Here is a 24,420-nt window from a genome sequence, read left to right as displayed (position 1 = left end):
GAATCACAGACAGAAAACAGGCAACTTGAAGTCTGTGTAGAAGGAAGACAGGTGGTTCCTTCCTCATTTATTCCATTCAAGGCTGGTGTGTGGCATGTGGATGGAGAGTTTGGTTATGGATTCCCACTGGAGGTGTGTATTTGAATTTCTGATGCCTTCTTTTTGAAAAAATTGATTGATTGATTGATTAAAAGCTCTACTTGTGGAGACACCTCTTTGTCCCCAGCTGGCAATTCCCTGGGACATTTGTCCAGGTAGCAGTCAATATAAGAGCCCCAAGTCCCCGAGAACTACTTGTCACAAAGCAATGCTTTTAATTTTGAGGTTTAGGTATGGTTCGAAGCATATGTAAATTTATATAAGGCATGTGATAGACATTTATCAAATTGAACTGAAGGGATGTAACCTCAGAACTATGGGAAACGGAAGTAAATTTTGCAACCATATTTGAGGTGGCCATCATCAAATGATACGCTGGAAGGAAGAAAAAGGAGCAAGATGAGGAGCAGGAAAGAATGATGAGTGGAGAAAATCTCAAAATTTACTTTTTGAGAATACTTGGGGAAACTTGTTTCATACTTAACCATTTTACACAATACTTTTATCTCATATATATCATAAATATTCATCTATGTGTTACTGAAACAGTCCTGGATATATTACCTTAGTATCTTTCCTCAGTTGAACAAAATAGAAATTCCAGAAAGCCATGAAGCCCACCCTCCGAGTTTTACAAACCCCAGAGGTTGAGCTACATTGATTAATCCCCTAAATTCTTGGATGTCAAAAGCATGTCACTAACTAAGTCACTAAAGGCACCAAGAAAGCCAAAAAAGGAAAGAGCCTCCTAAAAGAAAGTGGCATTTAATTGGGAACTTGCAGACATCTGTCACTCTTTGTGACAAGCGCAAAAAAGTACTTTGCACATTTTGTGACTGCAAGTGGGATGGCACTGACAGCTGAAGGAACTGGAGCTGCGTGGAGGGAAGGCATTTGGGGGTGGGGAGGAATAAGAGGCTGGTTTTGAAGACTGTTCCTTTTCATACCTAATGTCATTTAAAAAAAATTGTCTGGGGGTCAAAACTGTAACCTAAAATGCCATCAATTGTCCATTTAAGATGTCCTACTTGATAAACTGAGGTATGCACCCATCTCAAAAACAGGTCTTGCGTAAAGTTTGGAAAAGAAATATCGTGTAGTCGTCTCTGCTAAAACCAAAATAATGTTCCATCTCCTGGCCTCTTGGTTCAAATCCGTGTGCTTGCTCCTAGGGGGAGAGACTGCCCCTGGAGAACTGTGCTTTTAATAAGCTTCCCAATCAGCTCGCGACGGAAAGGCGCGCTCCCTCCCTCGCTCTGCCTGCGTCCTCTCCCTGCCCGCTCTTCTCATCCCTCCCAGTCTCCATTTCCCTTCCGTTCCCTCCCTGTCAGGGCGTGATTGAGTCCAAGGCAGGATCAGGTTCCCCGCCTTCCAGTCCGAAAATCCCGCCAAGGAAGCCGCAGAGCAGAGGAAAATCCAAGGGGGAGAGAGGGAAAGAAAGAGAGCAGTGAACCACCGTCTAGGAGGGAGGGAGCAGCCGCCGCGCCACGAGCAGCAGCAACTCGGGTACCTGGACTCGGAGCAGACCACCTCGCCCCTTTCAACAAAGGCAGCCGGAGCGCCCAGAGCACATTTGCAACTCAAAGTAAGTGAAAAGGACTGCTCGATTCTCCGAGGTGTCTCCAATCGAGTTTCCCTTCACCTTCTGCCACTTTTCTGGGTGCCAGCAGATGATGGTGGCGGGAGTGAGAGAGAGGCTGCCTTGGTGTCTTTGCTGGTGGGGCTGTTTTCAAGGCAGATTTGCTCCAGAGGTAAACTGAGGCATATTTGGGGGGAGACAGGTGAGGATAGTCTGCGTGCCCTGAGATGAGCAGAACGAAAGTTGCTTTTGTGATGTTACGCATGCATTTGGATAGTGTTTCTGCTGCCAGCTGGAGAACATGCAGGGGCTTTGCTCCCTGTGAAACCTCTTTAGTAGGTGTGTCTGTGGCTGGGTCTCAGAGAGAAGAGAAAGTAAGGCAGCCTGAGCAAGCAGGGCTCATTTCCTACCCTTTCTCGGCTTCTCCCGTTGCCCCAGGGCTTGCCAGATGACGACTCTTAGCTGGCATTTCTAGGTATGACGTGGGGGCTTGTTTCTCCCAGTACCAGCTGACATTGAGCATCTCTCATGGAGCATCTAGCACTGCTTGTGCTGCCTATTCTAGAAATGATCAAATCCAAAGTTTAAAAGGCACACTAACACGCCATCTCTCATTTGAATGCTGACTTTAATAACTGCCCTGTACACAGACACTTGAACTTTTTATTTTGCCCCCGTAAAGCTAGTGTATATTTATTACTAATTTGCCAGATACTTAGTTTCTCAGTTGATGTTTCTAAGTTAACCAAATATTTTAAATGGAGGAATGTATTCAACTCCCTTCCCTATTTGATACACAGAACATACAACTTCCTTTCTCTTTACCACACACACCCCCCTTTCTCCTTAACACAACACACACGCACACTCACACACAAACGCAAGAACACACACCGAGTTTATGTGCACTCTGTTGTTAGCCCACTCTTCTCTCTGTTAACAGCTGCTTTGTAAGTTTGGGGATACGTTGAAAAAATAGGATTGGCGTGTGGGGGGAGGGGTGGTGATGAGAGGGGAGAATGGAAAAAGTGGGGGACAAAGTTCCAGTCTTTTAGCATCTTTCATCTTAGAAGGCATTTTGCTTTACCAGGTTGAGAAAGGTGGTGTGTGTGTGTCTGTGTGTTGGTGTGTGTTGGAGGGAAGGGCCTGGGAGGAGATTCAGGAACTAGCAAGAAGAGCTTTTGAACTAATAACAGAATGAAGCAATTTCATGATCTTAGGCAAATGTGAAACTGATGAAACAGTGGAGCCCATTTTAGCCCCTTGATCATCTGGGGATGAATTAATATGTAGAAATGTTACAAGGTAATGGGAGTGAAACAAAAGCATAGGAAATGAATCTTGTATTTTCCATCTTTATTATGCTCCTTTTTAAGTAAATTATATACTTTAAAGACCAAATGTTAAAAAAAGCATTTATAGTCCAGTTACATTCAAAGAAAATCAGAGTGGATAGTATCGTTTTTCTCCCCTTTGGGACATGAATTATTTCAGAGTGGCGATATTTGTACTTTCTCATTTAAACCAGAGGATGAGATTTTTTATTATTTTATTTTTTGAAAAAAGCCCCAATGCCATTATTCTGTGCTTTAAGAAACTTTTATGCTTGGAGTTGTCTAATTGTCCTTTAAATCTTGAGAAGGTCATCTTTCTTCTCCTACTGTCCCCCATTAGGACATTTTTCTCCTCATCTAGTGAAAGGCCTCTGCAAGGAATGTCTACCTGACGCCTTGCAAAACCACAGGAGGTGCTGTATTCCAGCTGTTTCCTTGCGGATACAATTGCATTATCTTTTCAAAGCTAGAGCTGCAAGAGAAATGAAACTACTGTTAATATATAACCTTTTATTACCTGACTTTTAAGTGAGGTATTATACCGAATGAGAATAATATATATTTAAAGCAGGTATAGTATCATACAGGTTATATATGTTATGTAATCTTATATAATAATATGTAATTCTGAGGTTTCCATGATATTTGGAATAATTTGTTCAAAGTTTCCAACTACCTTTTTTTGGCCTTTACTTTTAGCAATATGTGGCAGAGCCCACATTTTTTTTTTTTTTTTAGTGGGCATTTTTTTTTTACTCCAATAAAGCCAATGGCCTGGTTTAAATTTTCACAAAACCTAATCATTAAAAATAACCTGAGAGGGGCCAGCCCGGTGGCACAGCAGTTAAATTGGCACGTTCTGCTTCTCGGCGGCCCAGGGTTCGCCAGTTCGGATCCCAGGTGTGGACAAGGCACCGGTTGGCAAGCCATGCTGGGGTAGGCATCCCATGTAGAAAGTAAAGGAAGATGGGCACGGATGTTAGCTCAGGGCCAGTCTTCCTCAGCAAACAGAGGAGGATTGGCTGTAGTTAGCTCAAGGCTAATCTTCCTCAAAAAAATTTAAAAAAATTAAAAAAAAAAATAACCTGAGAGAAATAAGGTCCCCAAATAGTTTAATCACTTTTATCAATAAAATAAATCTTAGAAATTAAATATTTTAAGTGTTTTGTTTTCCCTTTGAAGTTACTCTTGCTTTCTCATTTAAATACAGTCTCACGTGAATTCTGATCGTATTCCTATTTGCCATGTGGTGTTTTTATTGCTATTCAAAATTTTCTCAAGAGAGTGAGTTTAGTTGGCTTGTTCAAAATGGTGTAGTAAGTTAACGATAGATGGAGGGCCAGAAGTCAGAATTCAGAATACAAATTCCAGTTCTCCTAAGACTTAGGCTTTTTAATATGGTGGCACAGTGATGAGGCGAGTTGTCCTTGACTTCCTTCCTAAAGGTAATGTCCAAATTGAGACCACCCAGGATGATCAGGGAACAAACGTGTTCTACCTACACCTGGGTGCACCTCAGCCTCAGCCCAGATGCAGGTGTGGTTTCCTCTAGAGCATCTGGCTGAGGCTGAGGGAGTGCTCTCCCACTGCCCTTGTTCCGTTGCTTGGATGCTCAGTGGGGCTTCTCTACAAGGGAATGTTGTCTCCTCTGGCTGCTGTTCTAATGGATAATCAGAAGAATTTTTGTCTCCACGTGGCACAAGGCCGTGTCATTGCCCTGGGGTAAAATAGCATTCAGATATGGACCTTGTTTTTATGAGCTGAGTCTGCTTTTTTTCATCCAGAGTCAATTGGCTTGAGTGAAATTTGGGTCATGGCCTCACTTTGGAAAGTTGTTCTCCATTCTTGCTGTTTGTGGCCAATTCAAGTTTCCATTCACTGGGCCATTTTTCCATGCACTTCATGCCAGTCATTTATATGGCATAGTTTTCATGGTGTCATACATATAATCTTTCTAGATTGTCCAATATAAGAAGCCTTTTGTTCCTCCCTATTTTAGTGTTTGGTAAACAAGAAGTTAAAATTTCTGTGGTTTAAAAGGGTAGCTATAATGTAACATTATCAGAGGGTATTATCATTATGGTAATATTTGTATTCAATTATGTAGATCACATTCACCACAAATCCTTATTTCTTTAGGGTAGGCAAGGAACACAGTGGATATTTCATACCTGAGGTATTTTGAGAAATAAAATTTAATTTCTTCTACTGGGCTTTATTTTGGAGACATTTCTTCACAGTAGGTTTAGATAAAATTTTATTTTAAATTAAAAAAGATAATCATAGTGAGTCTCCTAAAAGCAGAATTCTACATTCTTAAACATAATACTCATAAAAAAAGAAATCTCTTGCTGTATATTAATCTTGAAAGAAGTGAGTCATAGTAACTGATACTTAGGCTCTTGATTCTAGGAATTGTGCTTAGTAAAACCCAAAGCATCATTTAAAAACACAAATAGCATGCTGTATTTCTAACCTTTTGTTTCTACTTCCAAATTTTACACTCACTTGTTCCCCCTTCTCTGGCTCTCATTTCTTCCTTTTATTGATCTGGTTGCCATCATTTCTCATCCAAGAAGTCCCAGGATGTCTTGCCCAATTTCATCCCCACATCTATGACATCATATATCCATTTATGTACATGTGTATCAGAAATGGTTGCCCATTTCTTGGAATCCATGGAAGGTTTGACCTTGCTACCCAGAATTTTGACATTTTTCTGACCTGGTTAACCCAAATTTGTTTTCAGGGCCAATGTACTCTCTATCGACTCCACTAGATTTTTTTCCTTTTTGACTCAGTCTGTGGTGAGGATCAGCTTACCCTTTCATCACTACAATAAACGTTGGCTTCATTCTCCTCTCAGATTCTCAACTTCGATGAAAGGATGGAGCCAGGATTATTTATCTCCATCATGCCTTCCTAGGTACCACCTCAACAATACAATGTTTCTTGCTACTATGGCAAGTCAATTTAACAGTAATAAACAGTATTTGTTATATATGTGCAGGATGCATAATTCTTTGCTGGACAATGTAGTATATTTAAATACAACACAGAAGGTTCTTTTCTCTAGGGCTCACGATTTTACAATTCCAAACACTTTGTGAATGGCAAATGGTGCTAACCTGTGAAATCTTTTATTAGAAATTCAATTAAAAGAGATCTCAAACAATGAAAAATCCATTATACCCTCACCCATCTCTGGAAGAAACACTTAAAAAGTCACAGTTCATTTCATCAAATCAATGGCTTTTTGCGTTTTTTCCTTTTTTTTTTTTAACCATGCAGCAGCTTTGCCTGCTAACATCACCTTCTTATCTTTTACTGTAACCTCCTTGACATATTATTATCTTAGTTTTTTTCCAACTTCTTTGGCCACTCCTCTCATCTGTTTTTTTTTTTGATTTTTCCTTTTTCACCGTCACCTTCAAAATGTGGACATTCCTTTCCAAATATTTCAATTCTCTCTCTTCTCCTCTCTCTTCATCATCCTCTCTCCAAATGCTTTCATATTGATCATGACTCCTCTTTGTGTTTCTACTCCAATTTTCATTGAGAAAACTCTCAAATTTCTCCATTCTCTACTGAGCTTTAGTCTCACATTTTAAAGTGGTTTTTGAATGAATAGGGATGGGAATGATTTGAGTGTAATCCTGTTGGGGAAGTGGATTGAAGTAAAGGATTTCTTATTATTTTATTCTTGTCCCTAACACACGTCTACAGATATTGACTGCCCTATTACATGTCAGGGAGTGTGATGGGGATACGAAAAAATAACTATGCCTTCAAGCAGCTTATGGTCTACTCAATGTATATGTTAATAATAAGATTAAAACACAAGTTACTACAACACAAGTTAGAGTAAGATATGTGCATACAAGGTTTTTTGTCCTAAGCAGTTCCAGCGACAAAGGGATAAAAAACATTTTTATGAGAAAAAGGAAAGTGTAACTCACAAAAGGCTAAATGGAGAAGGTAATAATATTTATTTCAAAAGCATCTTTGTCCTTTTGTTGGTTTAATGCTTTCTTTCTGGAAGAGAAATTGGACTCTCAATTCCTTTGTGTTTTCATTTCGCATTTGCCACATAATAGACCAGAAAAAAAAATATTGAAAGTGACATCTTAAGAAATCAGTCTTAATTATTTAGAATAAATATAATTTTGAAGGCATGAGAGTTCACCCTAGGTGTTCTTTTCAGAAAAAATTTATACCAGATATGAGATGACTGTCCTTCAGTGGAAATACAGACATAAGGAAAAGAAAGCAAATCCTCCAACTTCAGCTGTGGCATTTGGATGAAACTGTCAATGAATAGGGGATTGAAGGCCCCCGGGGAGCGTTTCCCCAGGTGAATCCTCCCTCCAAATGGAGCTCTGATTGTCCCCTCCTCTTTTCTTCTCGGCCTCTCCATCACCCCTTCCAGTGACTTCAACTCCTGCTTTCCCAGCAGTGTTGACACTGGAAGAGCACATCTTTTACCTGTCATAATTATTCACCTTTACCACCAGCTCCACCCCACCCACATCATGCACCCTTGAAGGCAGAAACTTTTTCTCATTCACCTCAAGAACGCTAGGATATCTAGCATAGGCCCATAGAAAATGCCCAGTAAGTGTTTGGCAAATGAGTGAAAACTAAATAAATGACTCTGAATACCATTTTCTCTGCCCTTAATGTTCCACTGACCTTGACTGTCCTCTATACCTAATCTCCCTAAACATCACTTGGTACCAATTTCCTATTTAAATCTGAGCACCCCCATTCTCAGCCTTGAACCTCTAGAAGAAGCCTCTCTGTCTCTCTTTTCTTCACTCCTTCATTCCAAAGGTCATATATGCCTGCCAGGTCTCTGGAGTGTCTTCCTACGCATACTCCACCTCATTCAGTTTAAGGCCCCAAACCTTCTATGATTCCTGACTCATGGCTACCTCCATAATGGAGAGAAAAATCCTACCTCTTCTTTAACAAGCCCTATAATTCAAAGCTACAAGACTGATCACTTGAAGCATTATTTTCATCATAACTCCAATGTAGCTGTAAAACATTTGCTTTTCAGAACTTTTCACACTTATTTTCTCATCATATTTTGCAGCAATTCTACTTAGGTAGGTTGAGCAGGGTTTTTTTTTTTTTTTTTGATTGATGTGGACACTTAAGCTTAGAGAGGTTAAGGTGACCCCATTAAATGCCATACTAGTTTTAAAACAAAGGTCTTAAAATTGCCAGTTTGGGGATTTTTTTCTCTATAATATAATGCCATCTTTTTCTTTGGCTAATTAATTTTGTCTCCCAGTTGCCTCTCATATCTAACCTAAACTCCAATGTATGTACAAAAGAGGCCAGATAACCTCTGGTAGTGGTTCCCTGTCTTCAATGATTATCAGAGTAACTAGAGTCATGTCTTAGCATCCAGATGCCTGGGGCCCATCCCCAGAGATTCTGATTTGACGGGTGGAATCAAGGAACCTGGACACGTGATAGGTCATCTGGATGCAGGTGATGCATTAGAAACATTAGCCCCAACTCTCCAGTATTTGAGCTCCAAGGCCAAAGAAATCAAGGTGTAAGCTACAGCTACATTTCTTACTAGCTGTTTGACCATCAACAAATATTGTGGTCTCTCTTACTTCAAATTCCTTGTCCCTAAAATGAAGGCACTAATACTTACCTCCTAGGACTGACATGAGTGTTAATGTAGAAAATGAATGTGAAGGACTGAACCAAGAGTCTGACTGCTAGGAGTGTGTGATGAGGATGATGAAAATGCTGATTGCACCCCATAAAAGTCCCCCTTTGATCTGCCTGCTCTATGGCTTTTATTTCTCATGCCCAGTTGAGTTTTCTAACAAACATACAAACATAAACCTAAGGGAGACTCTCTGCTTCTTGAAATGCTTCTCCTCTCCACACTGTCAGATCATTCTCTCTAAATAAAGATCCAAAACTCCTTTCTTCTGAAAAGAAATATGTAGAACATGTGCTCATGCTCAAGACCTGGGGTGTTTGACATGTAGGGTCCCCAAATCAGATTGTTGACCTTGGCCTGTCCCATAGTGTCTAGGAGAGCATTGTGCATACAGAACACTCCCAATCTAAGGTGCACCCACCTTATCGCTGACATTAGTGATGCCCATAACCATGTTCTCCCTGACTCCTGCTGCCATCATGGAGGCATCAGCTCAGAGGAAGGAGTCAAGGTTTGGATTCAAGAACCCACATTTATCTCATCACAGTTCTGTCTGTTGTTTGGTACGGGATGCTGAGGATGTCATTGAATCTCCTGGAATCTCAGACTTTTCAGTATAAGATGATGACAATGATGATGATACTATCTGCTTTACTTACACAGGTTGGTGGTAAAGGTAAACTGTGACAATGCAATGTTTATAAACTGCAGACTGTCTTACTACACGTGAACTATTATTAATAAAATCAGTGGGGCCAGTTCTGTCTTTCTCTTTCCCCAATTCTGCTGCTTGTCATTGTCATTTTCTCAGGACACCTAGAGATTGCCTCAGATCCCAGAAGGTAAGTTTGACCTGATGAAGTGAGTAGGAGGAAAGATGTGTGACGGGTGTGAAGAAAAAGAAATCTGAGTCATAGTGAAAAAACAGTGAGTAGACAATTCTAAAAAAGGCTAAATTAAAATGGTTATGAATTCTTTTACGAAATTTTATGTTATAGTTCTTCCCAAGAGTTGTCAAGGATACATACCAAAGTTTTCAATGAGTTATTCTCACTAAATTTAGGTTTTTACGATTGACTAGCAACACTTTGTTTACGCTATAGCTGTGCATCTCATACTCTAATGTGCATATGGGTCACCTGGAGGTCTTGCTGAAATGCAGATTCTGATTCAGTAGGTCTCCGTGGACTCTCAGAGTCTGCATTTCCAACAAGCTCCCGGTGATAGCTATGCTGCTGGCCTGGGGATCTCACTTTGAGTAGCCAGCCACTAGTGTTTAGTTCAACAAACTTGAGAGAATGGAAGAAGGATCAGAGCTCTCCAGTCATGACATCCATAGCTTAACAAAAACAATGAGAGTCATTGGCACTAACACTTCTTGCTACATGCAAAAGCTTCATGTCCAAATAATATTTACAATGTTTGATTATTTATAAAGGAAATTTACAGTCACCATATGAATTGCTATTGACTCGACCAAAGCCTCTTAAGAGTAAAAGGCCCCTTGCCAGGTGTGTATGTGGGTCTCTTTACCAGTGCTTCTAGACCTTTCCCTGGAGAGAATGTAAGTGATCCAAATGCAGCCTTCTTAATTTGCCTTAAAATCTATTGAGAAGTGTTCAGGAAACTTCATTCTTAATATGGAAAGGATATAATGTAATATGTTTTCTTGGTGCTGGAGTATTCTCTTCTTTAGGCGTCGAACATCTATTACTCCCTTCAGTTGTCCCCTTCCAAACTAGACTGGAAGTAGAGCAGGTCTCACCCATCTGTGTGACTTCCTGGGAGACATTGGGTTGCCTAGAGAAAGAGCAGGGGTTTTTTGCCTCTGAGTCTAGAATTAATTGATACGGAACACATCTTGGTAACACTCTTAGGAAATGGAGAAAATTTTCATTCAGGCCAAAACAAATGGAGACCATACAAAACTTTAAAACAATGTTTTCATAATGGCCTTCCATATTTGCTGATAATATGACCTTTTCTAAAACCTAGCCATGGAATTATTGCTCCCGGTAGCAGAGAATCATTTCTGAGGTTTTAACGTATAGTGGCCTTCATTTCTGAGCATAAGAACATCGGAGGGGTTCCGCTGGGCATCTGCCGGCTGGCCAGATGGAGTGTCCATATTAAGTCAGAAGTTGGATCTTTGGCTTTAAAAAAAACAAAACAAAAACCCTGCAGCTTTGGAGAATCTTTTGCAAGGGTCAGTTTATTTCTCCGAAAAATAATTTCTATAAAAAAAATGTTGCCTTGTGTGTGCAATATTTTTCTTTAAATATGGTATAAGGGGTGTGAATGAGGAAGCCTGAAGCTGCTATTGGAAAGAAAGCTGGTAGTTTATTGATTATTTTAACATGTGTAGGTACTTAAATCTTGAAACAATAAAATAGCCCCTTTCTTCCTATCCTATTTTCTGGTATACAATATACATTTCACTATTAAATTTCCTGTCTCTGACGGTATGCTCTCAAATACAGCTCAATGCATGTCAAATTTGTGAGAAGGTTGATTAATTTTAACCATGTGAAAAATGATGAAAAGCATTTTTTTCCCTTATGTTTGTTATTAGGAAAACACAAATATATGCCTGAAGAAACACATCATTTTTTTCTCATTCTAGGAAAAATATGTGTTCATGGTACAAGAAATTCAAACTTTAAAAAATTACAAAGAGGGAAAAACCTCACTTATAAGCATCCTCAAAATAGATACCACTATTAGCACTCTGCTATACTTTTACAGTTTTTCTGATGTAACTTTTTAAAGTAGTTGTAGGAATCACTTTCTGTCCTGCTTTTTAAATCAGCATTACAACCGACGCACACTACATTTTTAATAGCTGTACATACGTTAACATGTGCATTTGTTTCTACTAAATGGGCCAATTAAGATGGAAATTCAACTTATTTGGTTTGATATGGGTAAATTTAAATCATAAAAAAGCTTAATAAATTAGCGTTACGGACTCTCATAAAAAAGTTGGAAATAGAAAAATACAAACAAACGGACATAATCCCATGAAACAAACAAAAAGTTCTTTGTCCCAGCAAAAGATGTGCTGTTTAGATGGGAACAAATAATCCTGTGGAACTTAGTGTGTGCCAACTAAAGGTCAAGCTGAGTAAACATCGTCTTCCATTCTTACCCTTGAGGACCCTTCCAGATACATATCCAGGGGTAAAGTCTCCCCAGGGAAGCCACAGCTGCCTGATCCTGCCCAGATCCAACCTGGCCCCTTTAGCAGGTCCCAGGGGCCCGGGGGACCTCTGTGTGTTCTGGGATGACAGGAGTGGGCCTAATGCACTGCAGGTGGGGAAAGTGCAAGAGGAGCAAACCTCTTTGATGCATGTCGCTCCAGGGCTTGGCACCCTTTGGGGAGTTATTTATTTGCTTTGTTATTATTTGGAATGACGAGTGTACAAATTGGCTCTAGTTTAAAGTGAGTCAGATCAAATTTGGGGTTGAGAACCACATTTCTGTTTGTAGAGGATGGGGGAAAGTTAATGCTTTTGTGGTCTACGCCAGGGTTGAGATTCCCACAACTTGAGCCTGAAATGAGGTTTAGCCTTTTTAAATAGCTGTTTTAGTCTGATGGTTAGGGATCACAGGGTTTGCTCTCTGATACGTGATACCTGGGCATTTGAAGCTGTGCTTCAAGGCTGTCATAGATGAATTTGGGTTGGAGAAATAGATCAAAAGCAATTCAGCAAGAATAAGTGGGTAGAGGTGGATTTTTACCAATTCCTAACCAGATCCACATTTCCTAAAAGCAAGAAAACTTTGTGGGTTTCTAATGTCTCATCCAGTGATGTTCTCTCACAAGAGATTAAAAGGAGAGCAGTTAACTTCAAAGGTAGCAGAACTGAGAAGACAAAAGCAATAGAAGTGGACGTGAACTGAAACCTTAGGGAAACCTTCCAAAAATCTGATAGAAGCCCTACATTTGCGGAGAGAAACTTCAGACCTCACAGAAAATTCTATTAGATAGCATTGACTGCAGATGAACTGCTGGGTGACTATCTTTGGTCCCTTGGGCCCATCTGGCTCTGGTGGGGCTGGTTAGGAGATTTCTCTGGGGTAGATTTGTCTTGTTTGCTTTCCAGATCTCCCAGGCTCTAGATGCATCTTGGTGTAATTATTCCATGAAGTTGGTTTGGCTCTGTGGGGCAACCCTGTCCTCTTCTTGATCTTCTCAGAGGAAGCTTTTGAAGACAAAGCAATATCAGTTGTTCCAATGAATAGTTCCTGCCTCAGATAGGACCTGAGTAATCTTGGATGCAGGGCTACCAGTTCTGTCACTGGTGCCAACTCTTCCGTAAAGCTGTCCACACTCTATTGTTTCCAATCATGTCTTCTCTACCATGGGGGTGGATTATGACAGGGAATTAAAGAGGAGACTGAGAGTCTCCCTTCCATGGGCTGGGACACAACAGGATCCCTCCAGGCCCGTGGCTTAGCTGAACACAGGCCAGTTAGCTTCCTGGGTTAGTTTTCTACCATAACTTCCATTTACCAGTTGTGTAACGTTAAGTATATTGTTTAAATGAGAAAAAGTTCAGGCTTGGGCATTTCTATTAAAAATTCTAGTTTTACTTTGAAGAACAAATATTCCCATGTCTTCTTCCCATCTCAGATTGACTCCTTCCTTATCTGATTTCCAAGTCCATACTAAGGTGTAAGCAGGTTTTTCATTACCCTTTAGAACTTCAGCAACAGTTGAAAACAGGCATAGAACAGGGGCAGGTGTATACTCTTCTTAGGGTTACTTTAATGTTTCTTTGGTGAGGAAGATTAGCCTAAGTATTAGAGGCTGTTTTCCTCAAAAGGGAATGAACCTCATTGCTCATCCTATGTGTTATGGGATTCCTTATCTCTATTCTTGGTGGAATTTAAGAATGTCTTGGTCCCTTAAGAATGTTCAAATATTTGTACTTATTATGACTCATAGTGCTGCAGTGAGAGTGGAGTGTTCTTTAGATCTGCAGAGTGGCTGGAAACCTCTGAATTGGAAGAGGTGAGATTTGTGGAAGTGAAGTACAGACCAATTAGTAAGGCTTTAAGGAGCAAGTAACAAAATTCTTCCAGAGGGTGGAAATGGAGAAACTGTGGGACTGTGGCTTATCAGTTAAATTTGACTTTTACTGAGTGAGGATGAGGAAACACCCAATGAGGAGCACCATGTGCAAGTGAGGGACATTTAAAGTACATACTAGAAAGGATAAGACATGGAAATATTGACTGGTGTTTCTTGAAGCAAATTTGCAGATCTTAGAATATATTCCTCAAGACAGCATCTAACTGATATTATTTCCATTTGTAGGTTCATTTCAATATGAAGATGCTTCAATTGTTAAATCATCTTAAATTATTTGTTCTTTGAAATAAAAGAAGTTGCTATATTAATTCTGAGTTTCAGTGGTCCTGTCACTGCTCCTACTATATTGCTAGATGATCATTTCTAGTTCTTCTTTTACTTTACCACTGCCCAAATAGCAACCAGCACATAATAGGTGCTCAGTTTGTATTAACTGGCTGCCCTAGCCAAAAATTGTGACATGAGCAATTGTTTACTTTGGTATCCCAGCTTTTCTTTTCTGCTCCATCCTTCATACTCAGGGATATTTCCTTTATCAACGTTCAGGCACCCAGAGTCCCGCCTCCTGCTATTGTATGAAGACATCTTGTATCTCGGCTTCTTGCAGGCCATTGGCATCCTTAACTTCCCTTGATGTGCTCTGGGGTCACACAGCAGTAAGTCAAAGTTCAGGACCTGCCAGCACCACTGAGATGCTGTTCATAGGAACTTTCAGAGCCAGCCTTTGTTCTTTATGGTTGGCTACTTCTAGAAGCTGAAGACTTTGCTTTCTTTTCTTATTATTTTTCTCCTTTCTCCTTTCTGGCACAATTCACACACTTTAATAATAATATTTAATATTTGTTGAGAGCTCCTATATTTAGGGCTCAGTACTAGAACTTTACATTCAGTACTGGCTTATCCCAACAACCCCATGGGATAAACACTATTTTCCTTCTTAGTTGAAAAATGAGGAAACTGAGTCTCAGAATGGTTAAGTAACTTGTCCAGGATCACAAACTAGTGAGAGGTAGAATTGAGTTTGTAGTCCAAATATTTCTAACCACAGAGCTCTTAAGCATCATGCTTTTCTACCTCCATCCCATGTTCTATGACAAGGGCCCAGGGAGTATATGAAGATATTTGGGTTCAATATTTCCTTCTTCCCCCTAGCCAGTGTCCAGGAATATAAATTCTCATACTATGCAATTTATTTCTACCTCACTATGATCAGGAGAATACCCTCTCTTGGAGAAAGAATCCTGTCATAGACTAGACCTCTTTGATTGCATGTTATTGTATATTGTTTCATTCTCCATTGTTTTCTCAAGCACCAATTTGCCTGGCCTGGTGATTCAACTGGCTTTTGCTGAAGAAGGGAATAGGGAGAGTTAGGCAGAAGGGTGTCTAGGAGATGCTCTATCTATTCCTCCAGGCTGCTATCACCTGACTAAATTGTTTGTTAGATTTCTGTGTTCCAGCCCTGGGGGAGGCCACAATAGCGTGTTTGTTTGTGTATGAGAGTCTCCAGCTTTGATTAGCAGCTAGCTCCAGTGCAGCTGAGCTTACAATAGGGACCAAAGGATGGGAAACAAATCCTGCTACAGTTTCCCATTGGAAAGCATTCACTGTCGAGCTTGGACACCCAACAGTGGGGCACAGATGGACGGAGGCTGGGAAAGGTTGGGTGATGGATTCTCCATGCCCCACAGCTTGGTGTGTGTGATGAAGTCAAGTGCTAAGCCTCTATCCCTCTACACGTCTTTTAGCGATTAAGATTTGAGACTGGTATTGATGTGGTTTGATGAGGACAAAGCCTGGAAGGCTGAAAAGCATGAAGGAGCCACACAATTATGAGGGCAAAAACAGTGAAAAAGATGTAACTATCTTAAAGGGCTAGTCACACAGTAAAAGAAAAAAAAAAGTCATTACTTTGGCTACATGGAAGTGGTGAAAATAACCATGACTATAATTCTACCAATGAAAGAGGGAAGTAGAAAATTTTTATTTCGTAAGATAGGAAAAGTTAATGATTTCATAACATAGACAAACTCTAGTGGAATTTTATTTCTTCTCATTAAATTAAATCCCATATCTGTTGTAAGCACCCTCATCCCTGGTAGCTGAATAATAAGGTATCTGCCTGAAATAATGAGCCCTCATACATCCTTAGAGGAGTGTTTAATTTATTGAGAATTGTTAATCAATAGTATATTTGTCTGAAACACTGTGCACGTTACAAAAAGACATAATCTATTATCTTAGCCTGTAGGTACCTTAGTTGGGTCTTCACAGGCAGGACAAAGCTGACTTATGGTTAGAACACCATACAGTGTAGCATATGAATAAATGGTAGGCAAGTGGTTCAATCAAGTTATCTAGAGGAAGAAGGCAGTCTAGTTTAAGTGGAAAAGCGAGGCTATATGAGGGGGGTAGGATTTTCAAAGACAGAGCAGTAATGTATATGGCAGAAAGGCAGGGGGAAAGCATTGCAGGTGCAGGATGGAGAAAGAGGAACACCAAAGAGATGAAAACGAGCAAGATATTGGGGGACACAGAACAGATGGACCTGATTTGTGCAGAGAGTGGGTGGCCGGAGAGTGAAAGTTAAGAAAAGTGTTGGGTAATAGTAGCAAGGTCCTTGAAGTGCAAGCCAACCTTCTTGAATTCTGTCATGTCAGTGAGCAAAGAATCATGGAGAGTTCCTCACAAGCAGGGAAAGAAAGAAAATTTTGTAGAGTATTATTATTTGTAGAGTATTATTATTTGTAGAAAGATTATTCTTAGAGAAGTAACAGATTGGAGATGGAGAGAATCAGTTAGATTTTAGAAAGTAATCCTCAGTGTACCACCCTTCCCCCACAAACACTTGATCTTTTCAAATTCTGGAAATCCTGTTCACGCTTCAGCGCTTTGCTTAAACACCATCTCCTCCATGAAAATCGTCTTTATTCCCCTAGTTAAAATGAATACTTACTCCCTTTTCTATTCCACAACTTCCTATGATTTTTCTTTTATAATTTTTTATTCATTCATTCATTCAAAAATATGCCACGCACGCAATGTGCTGGGCTCTGTGTTAAGTACTAGGGATACAGAGATGAATACAACACTGTCTTCAAATCTCACAGTCTAGTTGGGGGGCGGGCACATAAACATCTAATCAGTGCAATGTCAGTGCAATGATTTCGATAAGCACTTTAGAAAGCCTGTAGGAGAGACACCTAATTCAACTGGGAATGGATTCGGGGCAGCTTCCAGGAGAAAGTGTCTCCTGACTATGTTTAGAGACTGACGAGACAAGGGAGAAAGTGGGACTTCTAGGCAGAGGCAATAGTATGAATCCTTACTTCATTCTTGTCATATAACAGTTACTTTAAATGACTATCTTTTCCCTACTTAACCATGGAACTCTTAGCCCAATCCTTTGCACGATAATGAATGAAATAAAGAAAGAAAGAAAAAGAGAGCATGAATTTCTGGTGCCTTGGTGTAAGTTTGTAGTTAGGAAGAATCCTTTCTAGAGACACTACGAAAGAAAATAAAAAGCTATCTGAAATCTAGACCTTAGGATGGAAAGTGGGTACACGAAGGGTGAGTGAACAATGAGATGTTAAAGCTGATGAATTTGGGAGAATGCTGGTGCCATAGATAAAAAGAAGAAATTTAGAGATAGAGCTGATTTGGGGGAAGTGTTCTGGGCCTGAAGGAATTGTGGAAAGACAGGATTCTCCTCACAACGGAGTGTGAGCGGAACGCAAGCTTCTCGGATCTCCTGAACTTTGTGGGCACCCTCAATGTCTGGGGAGGCTGTTTGATGAGAATTTGCCTCAGGCATGTGTCACTTGGTCAGTGGTAAGCAGGCTGCCATCTAAACTCAAATTCCCTGGCTCATTACTGTACTTTCCTCCCCAGGAGGTCTCGCAACATACTTTTGCTAGAATGAGGTAAGACCACGTTAACACTTATTTTCTGGAGAATACATTTTATTACTTTGCTCCTTATTTTAAGGTTTCCTTGGATGCATCGGCTTTGAAGAAAACTCTATAACCAGGCCTAGATATTTCATATGTACACAGAACCATTTGAAGCCACTTCTTACAAAAGAGATCAGTCTGCCTACAAGAGCCTTCTGTAATTTGAGTAACTGTGTTTTTGATGCCCACTGATTCACTATGCTGAGGTGCCCACTCTTTCCTTGAAACTGCTCATTTTCCTTTGCTCAGATGAATGAGCTTCTGCCAGGCATGTATACAGTCATTACTTCTGCAGCCAGTGGAAAAAGTCGTTACTCATGAAACTCAACACCAGAGTGACGGTGAAAGCCAGATTGTTATGGTTCCACTAATATTGATTAAAATATGTGGAGAAAAACAATGTGCCGGACCCACAAAGGGAGAAAGTTTCTTATGTTCTTTGTTCCTGTCCCCGAGGATGTTTTGTAATGCACTTAACTCCCCAGAGTCAGCACCTCCTTCACCACACACCCTGCTGGGGAAGGAAGACTCTCCCTTTCTTTTAGGTATTTTCTTTATCCAACTCCGCGGAATCCTTCATAGTGAGGGCAGAGTCGAGGCACATGGATCTTTTAAATTTTTCTTCCTTAAAAATCTTTTTTTCGGTTTTGTTAAAAGAAAAGAGAGCTCAGAAAGTCAAAATTGTGGCATTTCCAATCCCCAGTTCAGTTGTGAGTAGAAGAGGCAGGAAATGTCCTGGTCACAGAGATTAGACAAGATATTTTCTAAGCAAGCCATTTAGCCCAGGATGTGTTATATTAATATTGTTCCAGATTAGAGTTTAGTCTCCAAGTCCTCATCCGGGTAATTTGGGGCCTTTGAGTATGAAATCTTGTGATTTCATGCAGTTTTTGCCTCTTCTGTTTCCTTTGATCAATCAGTAAGCTTCTGCTAGGATGAGCCTATTATCATACGATTGTCTCTTTTATCTGCAGATAACCCACCTGATATTTAAAAAACCATACTCTGTTTAGGCTTTTCGATAATGAAGCTAACAACTAACATCCGTGTAATATTTTACTATTCACAAGTGGCTTTCATATATCTTCTCTCATTTTATCCTCAGAACAATTGTATGAGATCAGTTTCAATATTTTTACCTCTTATACAGATGAGGAAAAGGAGGCTCCAAGATTGGAGGAGGCTTGTCCAGGCTTTCTCCAAGAAGGAAGGATGATAGTTGCCTCATCTACCTCCTAGAATATTTTTGGGAGTTTTCATAGTCTGTGGTTATGTTTTATGAAAAAATTCAAAGAAAAGTCAGTATTCTATTCTTTCAGATGTATAACAGCTTCTGTGGCTTAAGACGTTTAGCCTTCGCGAATCTAGAGCACTGTCGCTTTAAAGAACGGTCCACCTGTGTTAGAATCTCATGGGCTTGCGATCTAAAAGTGCCCCGTGCTCCACCTGAGAAATCAGAACCTTTAGAGGGGCGTTTAGGAATGTTAGTTTTTAACTAGGCCACACGACTACTTTCACAGAGAGTAAAGTTTAAGAACCTCTTTTCTAGTGTGTGTGTGTGTGTGTGTGTGTGTGTGTGTAAAATATATTCCACGTGTACCTATTGAGAATAGGGCCTATTATGATGCCAGCTGTCTTCCAGAAGTTATTGGAAATAGATTCTAGGTTCTAAACCAGCCTCTAAGACTGGCTAACTTTGTATTTGAATTAAACCACTCGAATTTTGCAGGTTTCCACTTCCTTAATTGTAAAGCAAGGAACCTAAACTAGAAGATCTCTAATATCCCCTTAAGCGCTTTGATTCAGTGTCGATGCTCTTGTCAGATTTTGGTCTCCTGATTCTTTCCTCTCTCCCCATGGAATACCCTTCTGATTGTGTTTAAGTCAGCGGTTCTCAAAATGTGGTTCTTGTTCAGCAGTGTCACCTTCACCTGGAGACTCGTTAGACATGCAGATTCTCAGGTACCGCCCCAAACCTACTAAATCAGAAACTCTGAGGGTGAGCCAGCAATCTTGTTTTAATAAGCCCTCCAGGCAATTCTAATACATGATAAAGTTTGAGAGCCGCCCAGTTTAAGCATTTCCAATCCTGGCTAGTGAATGTAAATATGCAACTTTCCAGTGACAACATTTTGTTTTCCTAGACCTCTGCGATGACTAAAAATCTACTCCTGTCTATTTCTCAGGGGAAGACATTAAGAAAAGTATAATCTCTCTGTTCTTAATATATGACTTCCAAGGGTAAAAATCCAATTTTCCATGTTACTAAAGTAGCTTCTCCCACACATAGAGGTGTTTAGAGGTCATAGGAAAGTTTGGCAGAGAAGTGAAATTTTCAATTAAAGGCAGTTTTTGCTTTGCATGGTTCCAATATCCATGAATTTCGGTTGCCACAGTTCAGTTAATTAACACCAGTCCTGCACCAACATGGTTCAAACTTTAGGATATCAACTGTAAGTAATTGCATAAAGTATAAATTTTACTGCTAGCTACTCAGCCCACAAATCCCTACATAAATAACAGATTTGGTTTATAATCAGTGACCAGTCACATCACCTCTTTCATCATTGTCCGTAATTGGTCACTCTGCATCCGTTATTCACTCTACGCACAGACAGTGAAGGAGGTAGTATTGTTGCCTCCTTGTGTCCCAGTATAAACCCACATGACATTTTTCAAAAATGGATAATTAAAAGAGGAAATTGGCTGATAAAGATGAAAGTGCAGGCTAGAAATGAGAAGTGATTTAACACTAGAAGTGAAATTCAAATGAAATAAATGGAGTTAGAGAAGAAACAACTGAAGTTGGGAGCCTTGACACTGCTGCCACTGTAGGTCTGCAGACAAAGACACTGAGTGAAGACAGACTTGTCACGTAAATGAGGGAAGCAGATAAGACAAAGAGGATGAAGATGTCCCAAAGGAATTGATGCTGGCAAAAAAAACTCACTTTAATGGGATTCTTGAGTATATTTTGCAACATTGAAAGCGTGAAGAATAAAATGTCAGAGACTACTCCAAACCTGGAAAGATACATGACAATTTACCAAGGCATGGAAGAGATGCTCCCCCTGTATTGTAATTTACAAAATGAGAAAAAGAAAGTTGTTCAAAGTACTGTTGATAGATATTTTACCAAGAATTGAAATACTTTAAATCTCAATATTTCTAATGTTGTAAATTATGGTATCTAAATAAATATTAGTTTTGTTATATTTTTTATTTCCCTATATTAGTTACAACTGGTAGTAAGAGCATTTTTAATGATTTGACAAAAATTTTAAAAGGTCAAAAACAATAATTTTTCCCATTGATCATTAAGGTTGCTTACCATGGTTTCAGTTTACATGGTCATTTTATGGCACCACACTACTGTGCAAAGTGAGGATTGCCTGTATATATCTGTCATATATCACTCCTGAAAAATAGCTACATGAGATTATCCGTTTTGTATTTTTAAAATAGAGCATAGATGTCACCACTTGAAAATATCTCTCCATTTGTTCACTCATCAAATATTTCTAAGATGCCCACATACTATCCTTCTAAGTCCTGGAACACAGGGGTGAGAACATGAAAGACACGTGCTTTCACTGATCTTTCATTCTCCATAAATGAGGAACCAAGTAAGTAGACACAATTTCCGTCGGTGGTAAGGGTTCTGAGGAAAAGAAGAGAGGGTCATGAGACAGAGGAGGACTATGCTTGTACGAGCGAAGGAAGGATGGTTTGGGAAGGAGGGTGTCAGGAAAGGCCTGTGGAGTTCCCACCAGACACATTTCTGTCCCTGAGCAGGGATAAAACAATGGTGAAACATCTCATACAATTTCAGTGACTAAGTCCAAACTTATTGGGTAACTTGGAGGGCAATATATTTCTGAAAATCAAAACATACTCTTTTACTTATCCTAGTCATGTATGGCCTGTACTAAGTAAAACAAATTTTAAAAACCTAATATTAAATTTATAAATAGAACCTTAACCTCAAGACTATGATAACTTTTTCTTCTATAACTTCAGCACTAACTGATATTTTATTTTTACTGATTACATATATTTAAATCTGATCATAAGTTTACATTCCAAAGGCTGTGGCCTTCACTCAACTGAGAAATGAGTATGAAACAGTATTTTGACAAGAAGAGCAAACCATATTCTGATGTTGATTAAAAAAAAGTTAGTCAAGCATTAGTCAATATCTAGCAAAAATAACATTGTTATAGAGAAATTATAAATCCATATATAAAATATCTTTTAGCACCTATCATCTCAGAACTTGGCATCAACGATAAACACTATTAATGACAAGAGAAATAGTGCCACTGTTGCCATATGAATTTTATAGTTAGCACGTGGGCACGAGCAAAGACAGTGGGTTACCTTTTTAGATGGTGAAATATGAAAGTGTAGATGTATATAGATGAATAGGAATGAAATATATGTATCTATATATATGCAGAGAGAGAAGTCTGTATAAGTGTTTGATTAAAACTGTTGTAAAGGTGAACAGAAATCCAAAGCGTATTTGTTTAAAGGATTTCCTTCTTACAAAACAAACCTCTCTTGGTTTTTATCCAAGCTGTGAGCAGTTATAAAGCCTGCCCTGAATCCAGTGCAGTAAGTGGTATTAACCTTAGAGTTTGGAGGTGAGAGAGAGTGGTGAATGTGGAGTTGCTTCGCTTGTTTAGCTGTGCATGTGTTAAGTAATTCAGCACCGCCTGGAGCATGGAAACAAGATTGGCGATAGCAAGGGAGGCCTACCAGCTGCTGTGCTGTTTCCTTGACTGTCCCTTAGCTTGGATGCTCTGAATGGGACACCTGTGGACACAGTATGTTGTTGAATCCTCCTTTTGGAGCCACATCACATACAGTTTACCTCAAAGCTTACTTTGAGTCTGTGAAAAATAAAGCCAGAAATGATAACACAGAGGGTTCTCCCCGTCCCAGCTTGCTCTGCAGCATGGATAACCACCACCTCAAGCTGTCTGAAGAGGAATAACAAGGTCTCCTGTGGGGCAGGTTGACAATGAGCTACGGGACCAGAGCAGCCAGAGTGGTGGTTTGTGAAGGCTACTGCTGTTTGAATGAAACTCAATTGACAGGCGAGAGTCAGAAAATCAAGAGAAAGTGGACAATGCAAACTTGCAAAAACCTCATGGTGTTATAAAAGTTTTCTCTAGTCAATGTCCGGCTTCATATTTCTTTCTCTAGGACTCCTGATCCCTGCCTTAGCTCTCTTTCTCCTATCTAAACACCTTCCAGAGATTTTTTTTCTTTCTTCACCTTTCCCAACCGTAGCTTCGAATTTGAGACAAAGTAAAAGTGCTCATAATGTTTATAATAAATACATAGTTATTAGTGAAAGGACTGGTATTAAACTCTAAGAGCAAGACAGCACTGCAAAATATCCTAGAAGTATGAAATGATGCAGTTTATAATTGCAATACGTGGATAGGAAAGTTAGAATATCTAGTCTCCATTTTTAATTTGACATTATAGTGTTCTTTAAAGATTTTATATCTCACGGGTGGCTGTTACTCTATCAGGTAAGCGAGGAGCGAGCGTGAGCATGGAGGAGGGGTGTGTGTGTGTGAGTGTGAGGGTAAATTGTGGTAAAAGATGAGTAGGAAAAGAAAAAATAAGAAGACTATTTTATTCCCCCATAGTGTGAAATAATAATTGATAATGATAATAAAATTGAGGATGCTCGATGGTTGTCATTTAAATATAAATGCATATATTTAGGTCTTCTAAACGAGCAAGCACATATTGAGGGTACATGTAGTGTGCAAGGGAATTTCAGAGCTAGAAAGAGGGAGGGATTTGTTTTCTGCGTTTTAGAATGTCGTGGGAACACAGACGTGAATTCTTAATTAGTGGAATATGTTTTCAGGGCGCGTATCAAAGAGGGCAGCTGTATCGAGTATGGACTGAAAAAATGGTCCAGACCATCTTAACATTCTCTTTGACCCTTTGATGTCACTTCAACCTCACTTTAAAGGTAGAAAAATATTACGTTACTGAGTCCTAGCAAAGACATGAGAGGCTGGAGACCAGGCAGCATGTCCTGCCTACTTCAGCAAGATCACACAGGCCTTGCGCCCAGCCTCTGGGTCCTGACGTCTTGGCAGCTTGTCCTTCTCCTCATCGGTGCTGAGAGACAGTCTGAGATCTCAGTCAGATTCCGATAAAATGAGAAACAAAACCCTACAGGGGAGAAATCCTGATTTTTCCATTTCAATGACTACAGAGGAAGCTGAAAGGCCAAAAAAGAACAGTGAGCAACGTGAGGAGGATGCTGTCTTGGTGAAATGACAAAGAGATGCTCGCTTTCAGTCCCTCGGAGTGCCTTGATTCAATGTCGAGTTTTAAGAAATACTCCAAAAAGAACTCTCAGGTTGTGAGGATTAAAGTCATGCCCTCTTTGGAGACTTAAGCTTCCTGAGAAGAAATGAAAGGGAGAAAAAGCTAAGCTTTGTAATATCTAACATTTTTTTGAGCCAGGAACTCTGATAAATGGTTTGTGTATATGACTTCAGTTCATCCTCACAATAATTCTCTAAGGTATAGAAAACTTATCAATGCCATTTTACAGATGAGAACATTGAGGCTGAGAGTGGTTGAGTAAACTGCACAAGGTCTTTGGATTAGGAGGTGAGATT

At 39.7% G+C, this 24,420-nt stretch overlaps 1 protein-coding gene across 1 annotated transcript in view; it reads left to right on the top strand.

Annotated features, from left to right (window-relative positions):
* Positions 1 to 1,437: 1,437 nt before the first annotated feature.
* Positions 1,438 to 24,420, top strand: part of PTN (pleiotrophin) — a gene marked incomplete at its 5' end in the record, with an annotated part of 101,042 nt that continues 78,059 nt past the window's right edge. Inside the window, one exon of the mRNA XM_046668949.1 lies at positions 1,438 to 1,684. Within this exon, the coding sequence (XP_046524905.1) occupies positions 1,438 to 1,684 (247 nt within the window). The remainder of the gene's footprint in view (positions 1,685 to 24,420) is intronic.

Source organism: Equus quagga, chromosome 8 (assembly GCF_021613505.1).
Source record: "Equus quagga isolate Etosha38 chromosome 8, UCLA_HA_Equagga_1.0, whole genome shotgun sequence".
NCBI lineage: Eukaryota > Metazoa > Chordata > Mammalia > Perissodactyla > Equidae > Equus > Equus quagga.
This window is presented reverse-complemented; position numbering and strand designations above follow the sequence as displayed.